This window comes from Pagrus pagrus (assembly GCF_965226575.1).
Source record: "Pagrus pagrus genome assembly, chromosome: 2".
Taxonomy (NCBI): domain Eukaryota; kingdom Metazoa; phylum Chordata; class Actinopteri; order Spariformes; family Sparidae; genus Pagrus; species Pagrus pagrus.
Genome location: NC_140186.1, coordinates 19,338,277 through 19,360,142, shown reverse-complemented (window position 1 = coordinate 19,360,142; position 21,866 = coordinate 19,338,277). Strand labels below are relative to the sequence as shown.

General features: G+C 42.4%; 1 protein-coding gene across 5 annotated transcripts in view; it reads left to right on the top strand.

Annotated features, from left to right (window-relative positions):
• septin9b (septin 9b) overlaps positions 1-21,866 on the top strand; it is a 79,194-nt gene that overhangs the window by 28,664 nt on the left and 28,664 nt on the right. For 3 of the 5 annotated variants that reach the window (XM_084345535.1, XM_084345534.1, XM_084345533.1), the window contains exon 2: positions 4,033-4,710. In XM_084345535.1, coding sequence (XP_084201661.1) covers positions 4,033-4,710 — 678 coding nt within the window. Of the gene's footprint in view, positions 1-4,032; positions 4,711-15,612; positions 15,641-20,929; positions 21,037-21,866 lie in introns of those variants that run through there. The other 2 variants (XM_084345536.1, XM_084345537.1) reach the window with 2 other exon arrangements.

The window sequence follows — 21,866 nt, the reverse complement described above, 5'->3', positions numbered from 1 at the left end:
GCACGGTTTCCTAAAGTGTCGGAGCTCTCAGAGGAGGTTAAAAACGAGCGCTACACAATACTGTCTTAAAGCGTGCATCGCAGCCTCTCGGCTCCTTGTGAAATCTGCAGACCGATTTTGGCAGAGCGTCTGACTCTCTGGCCAGAGTTTAAAGTAGCCACAGCCTTGGATGACTTCTTAGGAATCATAAAACACAAGACAGAGGAAAGCAGGGGTAGGAAGGATACAGTCCACTGGTAATATGGGTTTGGACACCACTTACAAATTGCAAGTTTATTGTGTATACTTTTTTATGTGTAGATCTATCAAATGATAGATTTTAAAGCTGTTTTATGGTGCCTTACTGGATAATGAACTCCAAAAATGAGCGACTGGAGTGTGAGAAAGTGACTGCCAAAGTGGGTATGAATGACTGTTTATTGTGTTACACTAAAACCATCTTGTACTTATTAGGGGACATTTGATACTTTCCCATTGATGAAAATAGAGTACAGTTGCTCCCATAAAAAAGAACTCAAGTGAAAATTACTACTCAAGTAAAAGTGAAAAAGTACCTGATTAATACATTACTCAAAGTACAAGTTGCTTTCCATTTTAATATTTTTACATTTCTAATTAAAGGTGCTATATGTAAGAGTTGTTCACGTGTCAAATTCATACTCCAAACAAATAGGGGGCAGTATATTACCGGAGTAATTGCTAACTGCTGCTAACAGTAGCTACCATTCACTAGTTAGCTCAGCTAGCCGTGCAGCTAATGTTCCTATTGCCCTACTCTGCCTGGACTGGGAGCAAAGAGGGAGTGTTAGTGTTGTTTACTATTAGACTAACAGAGCTAGCTCGTTAGCATGCTAACTTCAGTAGAATATCTCTGCAACAAAACACACAGATGTTATTTCTACATATTCTGTTAATAATTTAGAAAAATGATTGTTTTAAACTAAAGTTCCTACATACTGCACCTTTAATTGCAAATATCAAAGTGATGTTAATGTTGAAGTTTGCATTACATGAGGTCAACTGCTTTCAAAAACAACACAGACCACGAGCAAGATAAGATAATTTTTCTGTCAGCACAAACACAGCTACAAATGGTGAAATTCCAGTGCGGCCTCCTCTGCCAAAGAAGTCCATCTGTAGCCACACCAAATTGATTGAAACTGTTGTGAATCTCAGCTGTGCACTCCCATCAATGCAACAACACGATTAGCTGATATCCTTCCCGGTTTGGCTGTGATACAGCGTGCACATATGTCATACAACCGGACTATTCAAAATGCTTGGTTTGTCTCCTCTCTTGTAACGTCTCTGCTAATAAACATGTAACATGAACATGACATGTTGTCGCTGGAAGCTTCCTTATATTCTGGGTTTTCTCCGTCTTCACACCATGGTCAAAAGACAGGTGGTGTTTCTTTTTCTTCAAGGCATCTGCCTCAAGGCATCCTCAAGGCATCTGCTCCCTACACTCGAGATGTAAAAGGTGGATTACCATCTATTTACTAAGTGTAGAAGTACAGTTTATAAAAAGGAACATGAAAAAAATGTGCATTGCTTGTAACCCACCGCTGTACTCCCCAAACATAATGTGCATACAGTGGCTAAAGCTAGCCTTACAGCCTGAGTGACTTATAAAACCAGTCTTCTATAGTACAAGACTGCCACAGATGAAAGGTAATTTAAGGTCTAGATAATAGGTTTACAGGGACTGGTGGGGGATTTAGGAGATTTGTAACACAAATCACCATAAACTCCAAGACGTGAGCGCAGGTCCATTTATTCCAGTGGTGCACAAGAACATCCTTGGTGTGTCCGACTAACACACACAAAAAAAGACAATATTTTGGCTCCGGCCTGAATTGTTGTCCGGGGTAAATTGTATCAAATGTCCACCATGTTGGAATGAATCAGCTCAGAGCAGTAAATTAGATTAGCGGTGCTGGCCGATGTGTGTGGGGAGACAGCTTTGATGTGATTGTGTTGAGCTCCGCATCCCCTGACGGAGTTTCAGCTTTACACGGAGTGCAGTGGGGCTGGGGCACGGTCCCCTCCCTGTGGGTGTAGTCGCTTAAAAATAAACACGTATACATTCCCGTAACACACACTTGCTCATTTTTACAAGCGCTTTGAACAAAACTATAGTTACATAAAGACACGTGCGCACGCGGACACACCACAAGCCACAAACATATCAAATAATCTGCACTGCCTTTCAGATTGCAGGAAACAGGAGATGTTCTTTGGGGTGTATGCGTGAGCGGACTGGTCTAACTAGTGTGTCATTATGATACCAGCTCCTGGCCTTTGGCTTGGCACGGCAAATCCACGATGGGAGTCAAATTCAAGCTGACTTTGAGCCAGTGCACTTTTCCCAGGGGGTGATTCCATCCCTCAGTATCTTCCTCTTGGACCGTGCAGCTATTTTATCACGTCACAAACTAACCGAAGGGAAGGATGTGCCTCTATCTCTGCGCTCATGTTGCTCACAAACAGGGAGACTCGGGACTTTTTTTTTTTTGCCTGAACGCTTGGCAGTGAACAACTCTTGGCTGATTGCGTGCATTATAACATGTCGTGAAACGCTTCAAATGGCTCCGTGTAAAACCCTGGAATTTTATTTTGTAGTGAACCACACACGTAGCATCCAGCAACACACGAATCAACTTAAAGAAAGAAAAACTTGACGCTGGCGATGAGAGATGTAATGAAATTAGATAGGTTTGGCTTAATTGCTTGTTCATGCTGTTTCCTTTGTGTTGACACCAAAAATTGGCTCTACAGCTGCTCCACCCTCAAACCTCAGGCATATTACTACTTGGATCCTGTTCACAATGTGTGTTTTTTCAAAACAATCCAGTTTGTTTACTGCGCAGTTAATTGGTGTGACCTTTTTGATTAATATTTATTGTATTGTTCCCTACTTTCTATAAACAGCAGTCTTGGGCAGTAAATGGTTTATAAGGGAAAGATGAGCTTGTTGTGGTTTAATGTGCTTTTAATATATTGGGTTCTGCTTTATTCACTGGTGGAAAGTAACTTCATATATTTGCTAAAGGGCAATACTTTAGTCCAATTTAGAGGTACTTGTACTAGATAGCTTGAGTGTTTCCATATTATGCTACTTTGTATTTTTTACCCTGCTATGTTTATTTGACAGCTGTTGTTACTAGTTGCTTTTCACTTTTAAGATTTTACACAAAACACATTTTCAGTAGTTTATAAAATGTAATGCATTTTTATGGATTATTGGCTCCAAACATGACAAAACAGCAGCGTCAGTTGCGGTCCCTTGTATTGTCTCACAAGTCCAACTGTCCAATTGTTAGCGGTTCCACCCAAGACCTGCTGACAACCTAATATTTTTATTCATAATAATAAATCAGTCGCAGAGAGTATTTTTCCTGCAGAATCTGTAGTATACTTTCAAGCCTTTAAATGGATTTATTTTTTGACAGCAAAAACTGATTATTTTCATTATTTGATTTAGTAATTTTTTTTTTATTAAAGCTGCAGTGGGCAATTCTTAAGAAAGATATAGTTAATTCACAGGTTGTCAAATACTGATGTTGGTGTACAATTGGTTGTTGGTCATGCCGAACACCAATAACCAATCATTGAAGGTCATTCCAGGTCGTTGAGTACACCAACTTAGTACCTACCTTTGACTACCTGTGAAGAGCCTCAGCAATCAACTATGCCCCTACTGAATCACCCACTACAAACTTTAATCAATTCGTGCTTTGGAAATAAAATGTCAGAAATTTGTCAAAGAAAATGTCTATCTCCTTTTCCAAATGCCCAAGATCCAAAAGCCACCGCTCAATTTTCAATAACATAAAACACATGAGATGCTGGAACCAGAGTATCATTGTTATTTTCTGTTTTAAAAATGACTCACATGATAGAAATAAATTAATAAAATAGTTACGTATTACTTTTCTTCCGACTGACCATACAGTGAATCAACAAATTTTTTCAGCATTCAGATGACCCTCTGACTGATATGTTTCTGTGTTTGTCTCTTACATGCAGCTCTGAAGAGGTCCTTTGAGGTGGAGGATGTTGACACTTCATCTCACTCTTCCCCCGGCTCCCGTCGGACGACCAATTCCCCTCACCGTAACGCCATGTCTCCCACCAGCATCTACTACCGTGACCTGGGCACCGCTTCCCCAGCCACCAACAACAACAACCTCAACTATACCCAACCCCGCTCCATCATGGGTGGAGGAGGCTCCAAGACCCCCGAGCCTGTGTCGCGCCGTTCGGAGCTCTCCATCGATATCTCGTCTTCCAGCAAGCAGATGGATAATGCTACCAGCCCTTCTTCCACACGCTTTGCCACCAACAGCGCCCTGAAACGCCCTGAAGTCCTGGGCCACTCCAAGACCCCCGAGATGGCCCATAAGAGGGAGGTCACTTTTGCCAAGACACCGAATGATTCCCCGGTGATTCGTCGCAATGAGGGCAACAATAACAACAACGGTTTCAGCCGTATCCCTGAGCAGAACCACGCTCGCAAGTTCGAGCCTCCCAGCCCCGGAGACATCCGTAAACCAGAAATCAGCATCACCAGAGCTCCCCCAGAAAACAACGGCCACCACCAAGCTGTGCACCACCCACAACACCCCAACCCGCACCACAACACCATCGTCACCACCTTCCGCTGCTCCTCGCCTAATCATGGAAGAAAATCCCCCAACCCTGACAGTAAGTCTGTTTAATCATAATACACCACTCGACCTCATAATCATCCCAGTCATGACCTCAAACTGCTACATCCTCTCCTCTCTATTATTGAAAACAAATCTGAAATGTTGTCTCTGAAAGGTGCCCTGTGAAGCTTTCTTATAAACAAAGAAAAGAAAAGAAAAAGAAAAGTTGTGTGAAGAAAAAAACCTCCAGAAGAACCCTTTAAAGTTGAAATCAGCGAGCTTTCTTTTGGTGACATGTTCACTTGTCAGTCATCTTCGTCTGGTCATGAGCACCAGGGGAGTGTTGATGTTTACACCACTGGACAAGGACCTTCAGACCGAGATGGGCTTGGGCTAGCTGGTTAGCATGTTAACTTCAGTAGATAACTCTGCAACACAACACATAAACGTCAAAACTGTTATTTTCTCACATTCAGTTCACAGCTTAAGTTTTGAATGTCGACAGGAAGTCTTACATGTTGCACCTTAACTAGTCAGAGGATAAATTAGATGATGCATTTTGTCTTTATGGTTGTGTTTGGCATCCATTTTTTTTAGTGGTTTAACTCCAATAAACTATACAAGAAAAAGAAGTAACTTCTTACTGTGCACGGATAGTTAGCTCTTGTTTGTGCCATGTATTCCTATAGTGTAGCTCGGGTGTGGGTGCTATTTAGAAGTGCTTTCTTGTATTGGTTGTTGATGATAACGGATTAGCTTATGCTTAGCTGACACACGCTCAATTTGTTAATGTGCTTTGACTCCTTTCTGTGAGTTCATCCATCACATCCGTTGTATCTCATTATGAGGTTGGTGGCTTGTTGACTGTATTAGTTTAGCAGTGCTTTGGTGCTGCAATTAAGTTCACCAGCCTGTGTGATTGCTTGAGCGCAGACACACCGGTTTAGTGTGACCGTTTCATCTGTGGAAAAAGAGATTGAAGTGAGTGTAATAGGCTATCTTAAACTCAAATAGAATCAAATGACATTTTCTTATGTGAGGAGGTCAGGACAACTTTTCACTTGTGGCTGTAAGTTAGTTTGCATTCAAACCAAAAAAAACCGCCACATTTTCCAGATTACATTTCATCAGGACTCAGTTTAATTTGGTCTTTTTTCTTCTGACTTCATATCTCCATGCTCCTTCTTCTCTCCTAACAGACTAACACAAGTATCAGATTTCTCACTAGGAAGAAAGTCAGTAACAGGAGCAGCTCGTTTGATTAGCCCGATGTCTGCTTGTCTGTTGTCGGTAATATAAGTAACCATGTCCTTGGAGGCCTGTCGGTCGGTAGAAACAGCAGACTGAACGTCTGTATTTGTGGTAATCCACGTCTGTTCATAATACAGCACTGGAGCCGGCGTGGTTTTTGTTATGTGAGGGAAGCCTAACCGTGGCAGCAGCAGAACAGTAGTATGGTAGTTAAATAGTAATCAGTACCACAGATGAAGTAAAACTGTATGCAACAGAGAAGGATAGATTTTATGTGATTTTTTATTTTGAATACGTAGTATGACATATTAAATGTACAATGTGTGTGTTAATTTTTCACATTGAGGGTTGGTGTGGTAAAGCTAAGCATGTGGGACAAACCTGTACTCAAGATGTCACAACTACCTGACTACATTTATGTAAATGTGAGTGGAAGTAGAAGTATAATCTCATTTTTTCAAAGCATTAAAAGTAATACAGATAATAGCTAATGTATAAAGTTGCAGAATAGACAGCAACAATGAGCTGAAACTTGATATAAAGCATCTCTAAAGCAGAGAGGAGCTAAGAGAAGCACATTGTCAGATTGTTTTCACATTAGTTATTTAGGTCGCTGTAGGTGTAGCTGCAGCTGACCTTTGTGTTGTAAACAGTATGTGTGCCTCTAGTCACGTGCACAAATTAAATGGCTGCTAGCTTGCATCATCTCAGTACTACGGTGAAAGGGCGAAACCGTGTTGGACTGGATCGGATAAATCAGCGTCCCCATCTCACTACTAACCACCCTGCCAAATACTTCACAATTACCTCTTGATGAAATGTAATGATGGCTGTGCTTTTTCTGTTGATTTAGGCTATTTTATTGTATATACTCCAGATTTCATATTTGCTGTCAGCTAAAATACTTGCCTTTATTTAGCAAAAGTTCTGTAGTCAGAGTTCCCACAGTTTATTCACTGTCCCTTTGTCTCCGTGTGTCTGTGCTGCGGTGTGTCGTGCCGTATCCAAAATGTTTCTACTTCATACAGCTATAAATTTCTAGTCTGTGTCAGTGCTGAAGGTTTTACATGGTTCTCTCTGAGGTTATGAGGGTGGTAGCCACTTATTTGTCCACAGAGAGAGGCCCTAATAGGGGTCTAAATGAAGGGTGACCTGCCTGGAGGGCTCAGGGGCTCTGAGTGGGCCCACCCTGCCTCTGTTCTAACACATTATCAACAGAGCTGAACAAAACAAGCCTGACAGCACAGCCACAGATTTGTCCAAAGGTAGGTTATTTTAATAGATTTTATTCCGTGACGTAAATAAATGAAATATTAAAAGATTATTTCAATGTTTTTCCAAATGGCTGTCAGCTGTGTTTTTGGAGTCTATTAGATAAGCTGCTTTCCTGCCCATTCAGTTTTTCCTGGAGGAAATGACATCACACACAAAAGCGCGTAGAGTATCCTGCGCTTCCTTCCGTGTTCTGTCAGCATGATTGTTTCCCTTCGCTGCGTGACCTCACTGCAGTGCACTTCCTCTCTCCAGGGTCATGTGATCAGAGTCAGTCGGCTTCCTTCGTACTTTGATCTGATCATCACAGAGTGGGAGATACACTGGGGTGTTTATGCAAAAGGTCAGATGGAAGAGGCTGTGGACACACATACACAGATGAAAGAGTTGTTGGAGGATCACTGGAAATAACCATCAGTTTAATCAATAATGAAACTAATTGTTAGTTGCAGCTGTAGAGTATCCACTTTAGTCTAATAGATGGTTTGTCTGATCCGTCATTGGAAACTTTACATTTTAGGCCAAACACGAGCTCTCTAAATATCTAAAATTGTCAATTCAATTGCAGAGAAATATGTAATATTTCCATTTTCCATTTGGTATAATGTGAAGCCATAAAATAGATTGTAATATCTCACTCAGTTTAACAGTGATATAGCTTTAAGTGCTAGGAGAAGCAGCGGCTGAATCTTTATGTTATAACTTCAAATAGACGTGATAAGTGACGTTAGATTGAAGGCAAATGACACAGAAAGGGCCTGACCATCAGGTTCACTTCGGGCTAAAGACACCAGACTCTTTCTGATTGGTATCTGGTCTGCTCCTCCGTGTTCAGCCAGACAGGGAGCCTTATCTTGACAGGCAGGCCTGCTGTTCATCAATCCATCAAACACTGCAGAGGGAGCGCTATCTAACATCTCGAGACAGAAGAGCGAAGACCGCCTGGGGTCAGAAATAACACATTTCTTATCGCTCTTTCAGAGCAGCTTTCATATTTGAGAAACTTTGCTTCACCTGCAGATCCTTTATTAGTCGGGTTTGTTTTGTTCTTCACATGAACTTTGTCACTGAAGGACTGTTAATTCATGGTTTACTCATTGGTTGAGTTGTGTGCAGGATAACACACAAACTAATAAACAGATTTCCATGAATATTGGATGGAGGATGGGTCTCGGCCAAGAATAGAAGCTGTTAACTTTTGGTGAGAGCCAGATAAATGGAAGGATTGAGGAATTTTTCACACTTTTTTTTTACATTGCGAGATGCGAAGAGGTAATTTTCAACATTTTTATAAATTTTTCAGGGAATGATGGAAAAATTAGGTGCATTTAGGTGGCTGCTATCTATGAGTGAGTACAACAAGGGACTGTTGGGCCTTGACAGACGAATGTGTACTCAGTGCAATTCTAGTTGGTTAATGTATCCGATTATTTTCTCAATTAATCACTGTAATGAATGTACTGTGAGGTTATCATTGGGGCCACGTCCGATAATCTCAATTAGCGACTCCCTTTGTGTTTTCTTGTGCTACGAGGAGGACAAAGATGCTGAGACGGCAGAGACTGATTTGTCTTTCCATCTTACAGCACTGAAGAGACTAGACAGGAAATCAAGGCTACAGTATGAATACTGCTGTTTGCTGCTATGGGGAAGACATGTGTGTCTAAAGGGTGTTACTGCAGGAATCACTTCATGTGGTACCATTGTGTTCTGTCTTCCTGTTGTGATGTTAAGGAACAAAAGAGATCTCCTAATTCAAACCAGCAGATTCTGCATGCTTAACTGGAATTTGTTCTTATGTTGCCTAAATAAACAGATTATCTTGTAGTTCATTTGTTTCCCTAATTGAGCTGTAGTCATTATGGAAGTAAGAGCAAGTGAAGCCATTTGTCTTTTATTTGGATTGACCTTCTGAAAGAGGAGAGGAGGGGCCAGCGAAGGGCGGTGGGTGATTTGTCTCTGCCTGTCCATAGGTCAGGAGAGGGCTCACACAAACACACTTTCTCCATCTCAAATGTTTTTCTCTTACTTTTGTTGTCTGTCATCGACACACCTACACAAGCATGCACACACATCCAGGGACCCTCAGGCGAAGGCATATCCGAGGTCAATCCTCTCCCAGCGTAATTACTCTGGACTGATCCCAGACCATTACTCAGTGTGACCTGTCGGCTAATTACTCAGAAAAAAAAGGGAGAGAGGTAAAAGAAAAGGGGAGAGAGATTTTGCCTGTGTGATTGTGATAGTGAACTGTTGCTGAACGAGAATCACGTCATTGCTAAGTTGCACATGTGGCTGCAAAACTCGATCCCATTTGGGACGTCTTAATACGTTTGAAGTTCTGTCTTCATTTGTTCATTTGATTAAAGCATTAATGGTAAAACAACTGAGGATCAGTGGATATGTGCTGGCGAGGTTGGAAGCCAGAGGGCTCATACAACGTCTCCTCAACAATTCAATCAAATGTCATCAATCATTAATATCAGAGGACAGCAACAACAAAAAAACATTAGCACATATGTTTCAAGGGATATTACATTTTCAGAGCATTGAGCTGAAACTGGCAGATCTCTCTTATCACCTTTGGTGGAACAATACTCTGATGATAAAGCCTTGTTACTAACTAAAAACTAGTTATTGAAGCTGTTGTTTTACACATGTGAACAGTTAGTTGATTGATTAATTGATCATTTTTATGGATACAGAAGACAACAAATCCAAGGGATGATATGTAAAAGCGAGGATACTACTTGTGTCCAACATGATACCTGATGTCAAAAAGTAGGAAGGACATTAACTCGTAACATTTATAGATGAATTTAAAGCAAACAACAAAGATCCAAACAGGCATGAAACTTAAATCCCTGTACAAGTATGTTTCTTTTCGTCACAATTATTACATAATAAAAGCATTTCATTTAACAAAACAGGATAAAAAATCACAATTTAACATTATGACCTGCCTGTCACTATCTAGCCAGTCATCTTACCCCAAAGATTAGCCTGTAATAGTCAACCATATCGCTCCGCCTTGCTTTTTGTCTTCAATTTGAAAGTGCAATATGTAAGAAATCTAGTTTAAAACATTTAAAAATGTACTAAAAGTACAGTAAGTAACACATTGTACCTAAAGAGGTGATGGTGCAATAGTAAAAACAGCAACAATCCCTTGTGTGTCGAGCTCCCAGCCCGGGTGGAGTCAGCTTATACGACCGCTAGCTACACGGTTAACCTAAAATATTACTGTTTCAGCTTCACTTGTACATTTGTAATTTAAAAAATCTGAGTATTTGATCGGTGGAGAGCTGATGCTAACCCTGAACAGAAAACCCTACCTAAAAGTTACCCTGAAATTGTGTAACGCCTAACCCTCCAACACATCCCCTCATTTATGTCCTGCTGCCCCATAAAGAGTTGTAGATGAGATCAAATTGATAAAATTGTAATCCATGAGATCATTCACAACTAGAATTCATGGCTCGTCATAGCAAAAGAACTTAAGTTAAGATAGTAGGACTTTTTTTTAATGTCTCTAATGTCTTGATGATCATAATGTGATGTTCTTACATTGAGGCACACATTGTCCCTGACTGTCTTTGACTTTCGCTGCCAAATAGAGTTCAGTGTTGCTCACTTGAAGTCTGAGAGCCTCCAGACTGTCTAAAAGACGTCTGTCTCTTCAGTTGAAAAATGTCCCACAGTGATAACAGTGACAAGTGTCACTTCTAATTATCTTGAGTATGACTTTTACTGTTAGTGTGCTTCCTGAACAAGCCACCAGGAGGCAGTGTGGGACAGGTGAAATCTGCTCAGACGCTGAACTTGGCTTGCAGGTGAAATAAAGCTGTATTTTCTACTTTTAAAAGGCAGTTTCATTTCAAAGGAAACTCTGACCATGCTTTATAAATTCATATAACTCCGGGGTCAGACGCTGAGATCACGCTGGTGTATTTGTTGCAGAAATCTATCCAACACACAGATGTCAGCCTTTTTCCGCTCATATGTTATTAAAGATTTTAACACTCCAATACATCACCGGGATGGACACTCGTTCAAAACAATGTCTTGCAGCTCTTTGAAGTGTGTGGACACTAAAAGAATTAGACATGAAAGGGTTTCCTTTCTACTTTTATGAACATGTTACGCTGGAGGAGGAGGAGGAGGAGGAGGAGGAGGAGGGAGGAGCTGAGAAAATGGGAAAGGATCAGCCCTTCTGCCCCAGATAAATAGACTCAAACACACACACAAACACACAACCACAGCCCCCCTCTTCCTCAGATAAGGCTTTCGGAAGTTGAAGTTTACATTGAGCATCTGGGGGAAGTCGAGGGTTAAAGAAGTTTCCCACCACTGCAGAAGGACCTTTGTCCTCTGTGCTCATCGTGCCAAATCCCACAACTACAGTAAACTCAGCCCTCTTCATTCACTTTCTCCTGCAGGCTGTGAAGGCAACACATTCATTTCGATTTTTACAAAAGCACATACTGTACATACATGTTCAATTACACACACCACACTTTCTCTCATGGCACTGGAAACAGGACAACAGCCTTACTTTGGATATACACACACACAAACACGCACACACACACCCACATACCCACACACCACCTTTATCATCCTTTTTCATCACCGTAAGATAAAAGACAAATAGTAGGATATGGGCCATCAGAGCTTGATGAAGCGAACGGAGATAACGTTTAGTCTCAGTCGACGTTATCTTCATTTACCCGGTCGTCTCCGGGTGAATCCTCCCTCCTGTTTATCCAGATATGAGACTCGGCCGCGGCTCCTTTGTCCAAGAAACTGATGGGAAAATCATGTCCCTTATCTTGGCCGTGGAAATGAAGAAATGAAACCAGAGTAATGTGGGGCCTTGAAATGGAAAAAACTCACCATGCCAGCATGAGCGTGAGTAAGTGTTTTGTTCAGCGTCCTTAATCAAATATGGCTGACTTGGAAAATTGAAGGATTAAATACTTAATTTAGACTTAATTTAACAATCCTGCAGCACAAATTGTTCACTCAGGTAAAAACCAAATTAAACATATACTGTGTGTTTATGCATTGCTATCTTTGAATTGAATTTTGTGTGCGATGACGCTGGAGTTTTGGCATATTCACACTGTCAAATACATGAATTTGGTCAGTCTGTCTCTCTCGATGGATCATCTGCAAACTGTTTATATTTACACTCAGTGGATTTAATGGAGAAGGTTCATATGAGGTCAGTTTTTTCTCCCCATTCTCAGCTAATGATGTTGGGCCCACTTGTTGGCCAATGGAGGACATACTGGAAAAAACATAATTGTTTTGTGAGTGTGTGAGTGTGTGGGTGTGTGTGGACAGACAGATGGCCATTTGCACTACTGTCCTGCCACCTGCTGAAATGAGCCGATGAGTGGGCAGAGGGATTCTTGTGCGAGGGTGTGTGTGTCCGTCTGAAGTGAGCATGTGTGAGAAATGAAAAATAAGAGGGTGCAGTGTTGTCTCTTATGTTACACCAGCGCAGTCTTGTATGTGTGTGTACTGCATTACAATATGTCGCAGCTTTAGAACATTTAACATCAGGTTAAAGCTGGTTTGTTGACTCACCGTGATATAGTCTCAGTTCTGTCCTCATTTAAATTGGTATAAGTGTGTTCTCCCAATATCTGTGGTCATATGCATCATTGCAGCAGATCAGAAATGTGTTACAGGATTATTACTCCATGCTCCATGCTAATATCCAACAAAGATGAATTTCATAACATGTGCAGATTCTAGCAATAAATACTTTAGCTGTGTGTCAGTTTCGGGGCTACATCTTTCAGACGCTGCATTTGAAGACAGAATGTGCCACAGCAGCGTGACAAGGCTGTTCCATTTCGAAGGCTGCTTCAAATGCGGCCCTCCTTTTCCCATGAAGGATCCATCTGTTGCATCCCTGTCAGCCCACCATATCTCAAGAGTCACCGTGGGCTGGTGAAGGTTGGATTAGTTTTTCCAAAAGACAACGGTGGTGGACACCCAGAGCGAAACAGCAGAGGAACACACTTTTGGATTGAAGTATGGGGTTTCAGGTCAGTCAAACAGCTAACAATTTAATTATTAAAAAAGCCAAGGGACCCCAATACTGTCAAGGTTGCAAGGCGATAGGAGCGGCGCTTCGTTACGCAAGAGTAAGCTTGTGGGGAGCTGGTGTCATATATATGAAAATCCCCATACACCAGATCGACTCATTTAACAACGCTTAGTTCGGCCTTCACGGTCCAGGAAAGGCCAGGCCTTAAATTGAGACGCGGCTTTTATTTTGCTTACACCTTTGTTAGCTTAAAAGAGTACGCCACTATTCTAGCACTGCGCTCCTGTAACATTGTTAATTATAATAATAATAATATTAAATAGCTCTATTTTCCAGCAGTAATCACTGTGAAAGTATTTGGTCAGTAATCCATGTCTCTTCTCCCCATACATTTTCTGGTAACCCTGCCCACTTTATCCAATCAGGACAGAGAACCTGAGGTCCTTACAGAGGTCCTGTCTGCTTGTGAATGCACAGAGAGCAGGATCCTCCTGATTGCTGCTACGTCTGGCGATGACGACTGCGTATTCATGTGGTAATGTAGAGAGGAGGGAGGGGATTGCTAACTGCTAGCCTTAAGCAGAGGAGTGGGCTACAGAGCTCACGTCTTTCTAACACCACACCCCAGTCTTCAGCCCCAGCGGGAGCCAATGCTCCCTCTGGAGCCACAAAAGGCTTGAAACAACTTTTGTCAAACATGTACCCCCCCAAGTTCTGTAGACAGACACGGATGTGTGAAATCGGTGGGGTTCCCCATTAGGTAACGATTTTCTGTCATATGGTAAAGACAATAGAGATATTCAGATTTGATCTTGCAAAGCTGAAAAAAAGCACCAGCAAGGTTCCCCTGACTTTGTAGATTATTTAAGTATATAGGCTAAAAATCCACCGTCCATTTTGAAGTGACATTAAAATCACTGTTTCACTCTAGCAGGACGTGTTACCGAGTAACTGCAAAAACATCATGCTCCACTGGGCTGTGATATAGTGATGCTGAAGAGTAGTTTCAGTACCATTTACTCTGTTTCCAGGCTGTCAGCTCTGTAGATGTGAAACTTAATTGTGCAAACCCTCTATTTCAGTTGGGAAGCTCTCAGCACACAGGCGGCACAGTGTAACGCTAAACTGAAAACGAAAAACACTACTTGGTATTTTCTGTTTAACATAGCACTGGGTAACAGATCAAAGCAGAGAGGAAGTAACACATACCTTTTTTTGAGACTAATCTTCTTTTGCCTCTTATACACCGCTCTCACCTCGCGGATTAATGTTTTAGATTAGCCAAGTGAGGCTTGTGTCGGTGTGCTGCTTGGCTGACTGATTGGTTCCTCAGCTGGGAATGTACATGCAGCTTTTATTGAATTTTTAAGGATACTCATGTCTTGACTTTGCAATAATTGGCACGGGATTCAAAAGCACTCAATAACAGAGCTGATCTGAGACAGGATCTTATGCCATAACTGAGGTTTGCAGAGATAATTTGGGGATTTGACTGCAGCTTTGTGGTTTACGGGCAATTAGATTCTTCGCAGAACTCCATCATCTGTTGAGAAAAGCCTTGGCAATGGAGCCTGGAGGAGCTTTGGGTGAACTTTCACCTCCAGCCTTGACGGCGTGAAGTGCTTTGTGATGCTAAACAGCAGGCGGCAGACATCGACATCACTCAGTAGAAGATGAGGCAGATACAGGAAGCATACTTAGAACTGAAGATCTGGGGGAAAGGACAAGTTGCTTCTTGAGTTATTCTGTTTTGCACACTGGCAAAGCAAAGTGTAATATTTGAGAGTAATATTGAGGACTGAGGTATCTCCAGTGTGTTCTCAGGCCCTGGCAGTTCAAAAAGATGTTTGCTCATGATCTCTGAAAGCAGAGATTCTCTCTGTGTCGCTATCTAATTCCCTGTCTCTCCACATGTAAGGTTTCTATTATAGATAATTAGCATCATAACTGGGCTAGATGTTTTCTGTAAGACATGCAGCGACCGCACAGAGAGTTTAATCACAGAGCTCCTTCCGTCTTCCCTTCGTTTTCAGAGTTGAGTCATCCCTGTCCCTCGCCCCCACATATGCAGCGAGGGGCCAGGGATTCCCCAGAAGGCCGATCCCTTGGAGTCGCTGTGTTTATTGTTCATTGGGGAAGGCTTTGACGCCAGAACATCAGAGATAGAGAGTACATGTTGGCTGTGTGTGCATCGGGAAGCGTAGTTAGTTAGTTTAACTAAAGAATTCAGCAGCAGCTGCCACATAGGCAAAACTTCAGAGGCTGTCTTGCTTTATCACTTTTTTTTCTTCTTGTGAAAATCTACTGGAAGAGGGAGTGGGAAAAGACAGAAAAGGGCTGCCAGGAGAGATGACTTCAGTTTGCAGTGAGATATACAACCACGGCATGGAAACCCAGTGTGAGTATCTGTTTGGTTGTCTTTTGTGTCTGTGGGAGAGCTCGACTGATTTAGATTCTGCAGAGTCAAGAGGGACAACTGGTTTCCATTAAGGCCAATCAGGCTGAGGCATGATGTATCCTCTCTTAGCTGCACAGAAACATCCCAAAGCGCTGGTTGAACATTTTCTCTGCATTGTTTCTTTTCGCTTTATTGCAAACCTCATCGTTTTATTGCAACAAATCCGCTTACTGGATGCTTTTCTGCACTTCCTTTTAAAATCCTTGTTTTGTTCTCTTGAGTTAAAGGAGTAATACGATGGAACTGGATAGCACTCGGCTTGTGGTGCTCAAAGCGTTAAAAAAATACACTTTAAAAAACTCAACAGCGATGTCTCTTTCCACAAATCATGACCCAGTTATCCAAGATAATCTGCAGACCTTGTTGTGAGCAGTTTCATGAAGGAGCTGTTTTCTTTCGACCCAACTACGCTCACCAACTGTATCATCATTAACATTGATGGTGTACTCCTCTGCTGAGATATATTGCTCACAAGCCTCTCTTTCATGAGTATATGCAGGCATCTGCAAGGTGGTCTGTGGACCGTCTCGAGTTACCAGGTCATGATTTCTGGAGAGAGACGTTGCTATTAGGTTTGCAAAATGAATTGTTTTGGTGCTTTGAGCACTACAAACCGAGGGCCATCTAGTTCCATTATATTCAAGCCATAGGGGCATCAAGAGGGGACTTTCACAGTGTTTTTTCGGGCAATTGTGGGACACCAGTGTGTTCAAGAGAAGGCTGAACATTTTTGATTTTGTGGGAAACCGTTAAAGAAACAATGCTTTTTCGGGAATTGAAAGCGGTAACGGCTACTTTTTCTCTTTCTCATCCATCTTAGTCCTTGTTGCAGTATTAAAGTCCAGCTGGGAAAGCTTTGCTGGCTTAAAACAGACCAAAAGACACTGTGAAGCAAACACTTCCCCATAAACAAACGCTCTGACCACAAAATCAGACCAGTTTATCTTCTTTGAGGTCCTCATTAGAATAACAGCAGAGTTTTCACTGTGTAAGAACGGTGAAGCGCTGATGAAAAAGCAAACACAAGCCTGAGTTATTGTAACCTTGAGGTAAAATGTCTGAGCTGAGGTCTGAGGAAGAAAACTAGAGTCTAGAGTCGGGTATTTTACTGTCAACATGTGAAGTAGCTCAAGATATACACACAGATGAATCCATCTGTACTGTGAATGTATGTTCAGTGACTTCAGCCAGAGGGGGGATGTTGAATCTTGGAGGCCTCTTCGGGGTGTTGAGATAAACCGTCCTCACTCGTCACACACATGCTGTCTCCATTTGCACCACAGGGGAGCAGAGCAACCACAGCAAAATAAAACATAACAGGAAGTCTCCAACAGACACAGCTATCTTCCCAGTAGATATCCACGCCAGGCCAGATGTTCTTCCTCTTTCCTCTTGTCCCCCTTGCTCCTTACTCTTCCAACGACTGCCTCCTCCTCCTCCTCCTCCTCCGACCCCCTCCCCCCATCCTTCTTCTTCCTTTCTGCCCTTCCTTTAGCTCTCGGGGAGGCTGTGTCACTGAGTCACTCGGCCCCGCTGAGTCATGGAGGTGACTCGGTAAATCAGCTCCATATGTGCTCTGCCCTGATTTGGTGGCCTTCAGCAATCAGCCCTGACCTGCGAGGCCAATCAGAGCTCCCACGGCATGCCAGTCATCACCGCATGTTAGTCTTCGGTTACCTCTCCAGCCCGCGTGATTTGATGCTACCAAGTGTTTGCGTTGATGTGGCCAGTGTTTGAAAAGAAAGAAAATAATTAAACACAGCCAAGATGCCTTAATTTGAGCTTCTCAGATCAGCAGCAAGCACATGACCTCACTGCAAAAAGATCTGACTACACCGACTTTCGTAATTAAAACACGGAGGGACTTTTCAGTGGGATATCTCACTGGTACAGCAGGTTTTTAAGGCTGTTTTCTGCTAAATATTAGTGCCTGTTCTGTTGCGACTAGGTATAATGTTCAGCAGGCACATATTGCGTGTCCCCTGCCGTGCCCAGTAAATCACTGACTCTCATTTAATTTATTTGCCATAATTTTTTGCTCTAAGCTGATTTTCAGGCTCTCAGTACCACTAATAAAATACCAATCCTAACATACAACAGACCTCTCTTTTGATCTCTGGTTCCCACAAGAGGAAATGGCAACTTCAGACACTGGTGGGTCATGGGTTTCGCTGGCAACATTGTTTATTGTTTAGTGAGAGATATATGGAAAATGTTTTCTTTTGCTGAAAAGAGATATACAGCGGGAATGTGTCCGAATTTTTGCCCAAAGGGAAGCATAAACATTTGCTTTTTGTCCTGTTTCCACACTGGAGATTTAAACTCATGATCTAAAGAAGTCTACGGCTAGTCTTCAGTGAATCTATCAATATCCATATCAGTGATGATGACCCGAACCTGTAAAAAATATTTGAATTATGAAGCTTAGAAGTTGTGAACGCCTTTTACTGTTCGCACAGTCCACAAGAGAAATGATTAAAAAACGTGTCTCACAGAGCTGGTTATTTTACATGTCAATTGTGTAAAATCAATCTAAATGCAAAGTTATTCCGCGCACATTAGACCCGTAAGATTTGTAAATGAAAAACTGATAACAATAATGACTCTGCCAATAGTGTGCAGCACAGATTACCTGATGAACACACAGATAGATGCGTTCATACTTCCGCACAGCCACAGTGAAACCACAGTCGGCTGTGAGCTCCATCTCTGACAGGAAGGAAGCGTTTTCTGCTGAATGTTATGAAAACCTCTCTCAGGCCTTCAGTCTGCGCGCTGATGGAAAGAAAAGTTTAGCCCCGTCAACAAAGGAACAGATTAATCACTCTCTCTTTCCAGTCGGTCTGAATCAAATCGCTTTTATAACCAGAATATTTCTTTAATCATAAAAACTATTCTTAGAAAACTTTTCGCGTTGGCGACTACATGAGTGTTTTGCAATCAGAGTTGGCTGTGATAGAAGTAGATCTCTCTGTTGTGGGTGAGCTGGGAAACAGGAAGCGCACCAGAGCAGGACATATTTCCAGAGAACATTTGGGTTTTGGAACCATTCTCATCTGTTCTGCGGCCAATATTAACTTCAGTGCAGCTTGATCCACTCAAGTTGCTGGTGCTTGAGCTTATTTCATATATCTGTGAGTTGAGTGGTGGCAGGTCTCCTGGGCAAAATAACAAAAGAGAAAGCACAACGCAAGGCTATTATATGTTTGGGTTTTAGTCAGGAACTCTTCTCTCTAAAGGAATTGTTTGACATTTTGGGAAAAATGTTGTTTCAAATTCGAATTTTTAGAAGTAATTCAAAGGATTTGCCCTTTTTAACACAAAACCATGTAATACCACCGCAACTAAGACCCTTCTATACCCCGGCTGTGTTTTTTGTTTTGTTTTTACATTGAACGAAACAACGATGGCATAATGCTGCCTCAGTGTGTGATTTTGGATAGCATGCCGCCATTCCACAATCAATAGAAGTAGCGCAACAGTGTTGGCTAGCGTGACTTGTCCAATACGCTTCAGGCAGCACTTTCAAAACAATGGTAACTTGACAATAAAGATCTTTCACCTTCCTTGTTATGGTTGATCTCGTCCTCTGCTCAGAGGACAAGGAGGTCCTGGACCTCTTGCTATCTCCCAAATTTCCCAACGTTTTAGGTAGCTGTTCTTTTTCTTTGAGCTTGCTGCTACCTGCTGCAAGCTGCTTTTTAGATCTCCAGGTTGTGAGTCGCACACATAACACAACAAAACGTCACTCACCTGTACCGTCCTGCCGCCTCACCAGCTCATATTACACCTTTGTACCTTTTATACAAAATAGCAAGGAAGAATAAAGGCACAATATTCCCGCCTTGGACAGGCTGTGTAAAGGAGTTAATACCACTCTCATGTTTGTATGTAGCTACAGCATGGAGACAGTTAGCTTAGTTTAACAAGTTGATGAAGGTTCTTAGTCATCCAGGTCTTAGTTTAACAAGCAGCTAGCTTGAACCTCTCCAGATATTAAATCCAAACTCATACTAATCCCCCTTGAAAACCAACATTCTCATTAATTTGTGAGCTTTAGGTGCTTGTATAGAGTTTATTAAAAGGGCTCTATGTAACAATTTAAATCAATTTACACGTATTCATCTCTTTTAAATTGGCCACATGCGAGCGGATTGTAACATGACCCTCCCCGTCTCTCTCATTTGCCGATACAAGCCTGTGGACCAGTTGTTGAAGTTGTTTAATGCTGCTGGACTGTGGATTTCTTTGTGAAGGACTCCAGTCGGATGTCTTGCGACAGTCCAGAGGATGAGACTTTATGCACGTTCTTCAGCGCCTCGCCTCAAAGAGCGCCCCTCTTCGCTCCGCAAACAGAGAGCAACAGTAGCTAACGTTAGCGTAGAGATACAGACACAGAAGTTCCACAGAGCCCCTTCAAACTTTGGATAGGACCAGGCTAGCTGTTTCCCCCTGCTCCCAGTCTTTGTGCTAAGCTAAGCTAATCACCTTCTAGCTCAAGCTTCATATTTAGCACATAGATAAGAGTAAGGTATCAATCTTCTTAACTAACTCTCAGCAAGAAAGCATATTTTCAAAAACATGAAACTACACCTTTAAATAAGTTTTTTCGTGTCTTAACATAGAAATGTTTTTATTTTTAGTCATTCCTTTAGTCATGAGTCAGCCACAGCTTTGATTTTCTCTATGTGTGTGTTTGTTTGAGAGAAATATAGAGAGCCCTGGAGGATTGAAAGAGGGAGATGACCAAATGCTTTCAGCAAACACACACACACACACACACGCACACACACACACACACACACACACACACACACATAATCCAATACCCTCCCAAGTGAAACAAAGCAGTGGGAGGGAGAGAGCAGATGGACACACACAAGGACAGGAAAATAAGAAGGATATTGCCTCTTGTCTTGTGTGAACACACAGGCACACACACTTTCACCCCCTCACACACACACACTGACATAATAATGAAAATAAATGTTCCTGTATTTTGCCATAAACCCATTAACACTCTCACACACACTGCCACACACACACACACAAACACACACACACAGCTTCTCCTCCAGCGGGTTTACTTTAATCACACGTGGTTTGAGATAGCCTGCTACATCCACAATGTTCTCCATTCAGTTTCTCTGAATGAGGGGTGTGGCTGCTCCGAATGCCTTCCCAGCCACTCGGGGATGGCGGTCATGTGACCGAGCAGTGGGCGTGGCCAGGAGCAGCAGCAGGAGCAGTCCAGCCTCACCAGCTGGAGCTGTGATTGAGAGAGGAAGAGAGAGTGGGAGAGGAAGAGAGAGGAGAGAAGGAGAGGAAAGGGTTGGGTGAGTTGTTGATTTTTATGTTTGTGCCGTGCTTTGCTGTTGTGAGCTGTGAGTGATTTTGTAGAGAGGGGGAAAAGGGGGAAAAAAGGGGGCGGAGATGGATTGGTGCTCTGAGGCGATTGGTGTCAAAGTTAGTTTGCCAGGTGTCTCGTGTGAGCTGTGTGAAAGATGAAGTTTTGAGGTGGAGAGTGTTTTTTTGGCAGGAGATCTGTGGAAAACCTTTAATTTAGCGTGCAGGCCTTGTGCTTTCTCATGTCTGCTATGTTTTCTCTCTACGCTTTCCCATTGTTCAGCCATTGGAGAAAGTTTGGGGGGTGAGCGCTACCACTCCCCCCTCACTCCACCTCCTCGCTCCTTTTCTTCCCCCCTCTCCCCTCTCATTGTGTCTTCAGCTCTGGAGCATGCATGGATAATCAATCTGCAATAATGGGGCAGAGTGTTGACCAATCAGGTTGGCCCCTATCACTCTTTTAAAGTCTCCAGGGCTCTCTCCAGTCATGTTTTCTCCTTTAGCCTCAGCTCTCGTCACATCAGACAGAAGAGTTTCCTGCCTGACTTTGATCCAGTGCAGTGGATTAGCCAGGCACTGATGCAGCCAAGCTGTTTTGACGTGATTTAATTTTGACAATCCCCTGTGTCTGCCCTCCAGAGAGTTTGTTGCCAAGTTCAGGAAGAGTTGAAAAGTCGAACAGGCCATGTTTTCAGTTTGAGTTTCGCTCTTCCACGGGGAATTAGAAGAGCTCCTCTCCTCAGCTGCTTCTGGTGGGAAGAAAATCAGGTTGTGTTTAGTCACTTAGTCATAATTTTGTGCCCTGGAGGCCAGCAAAACT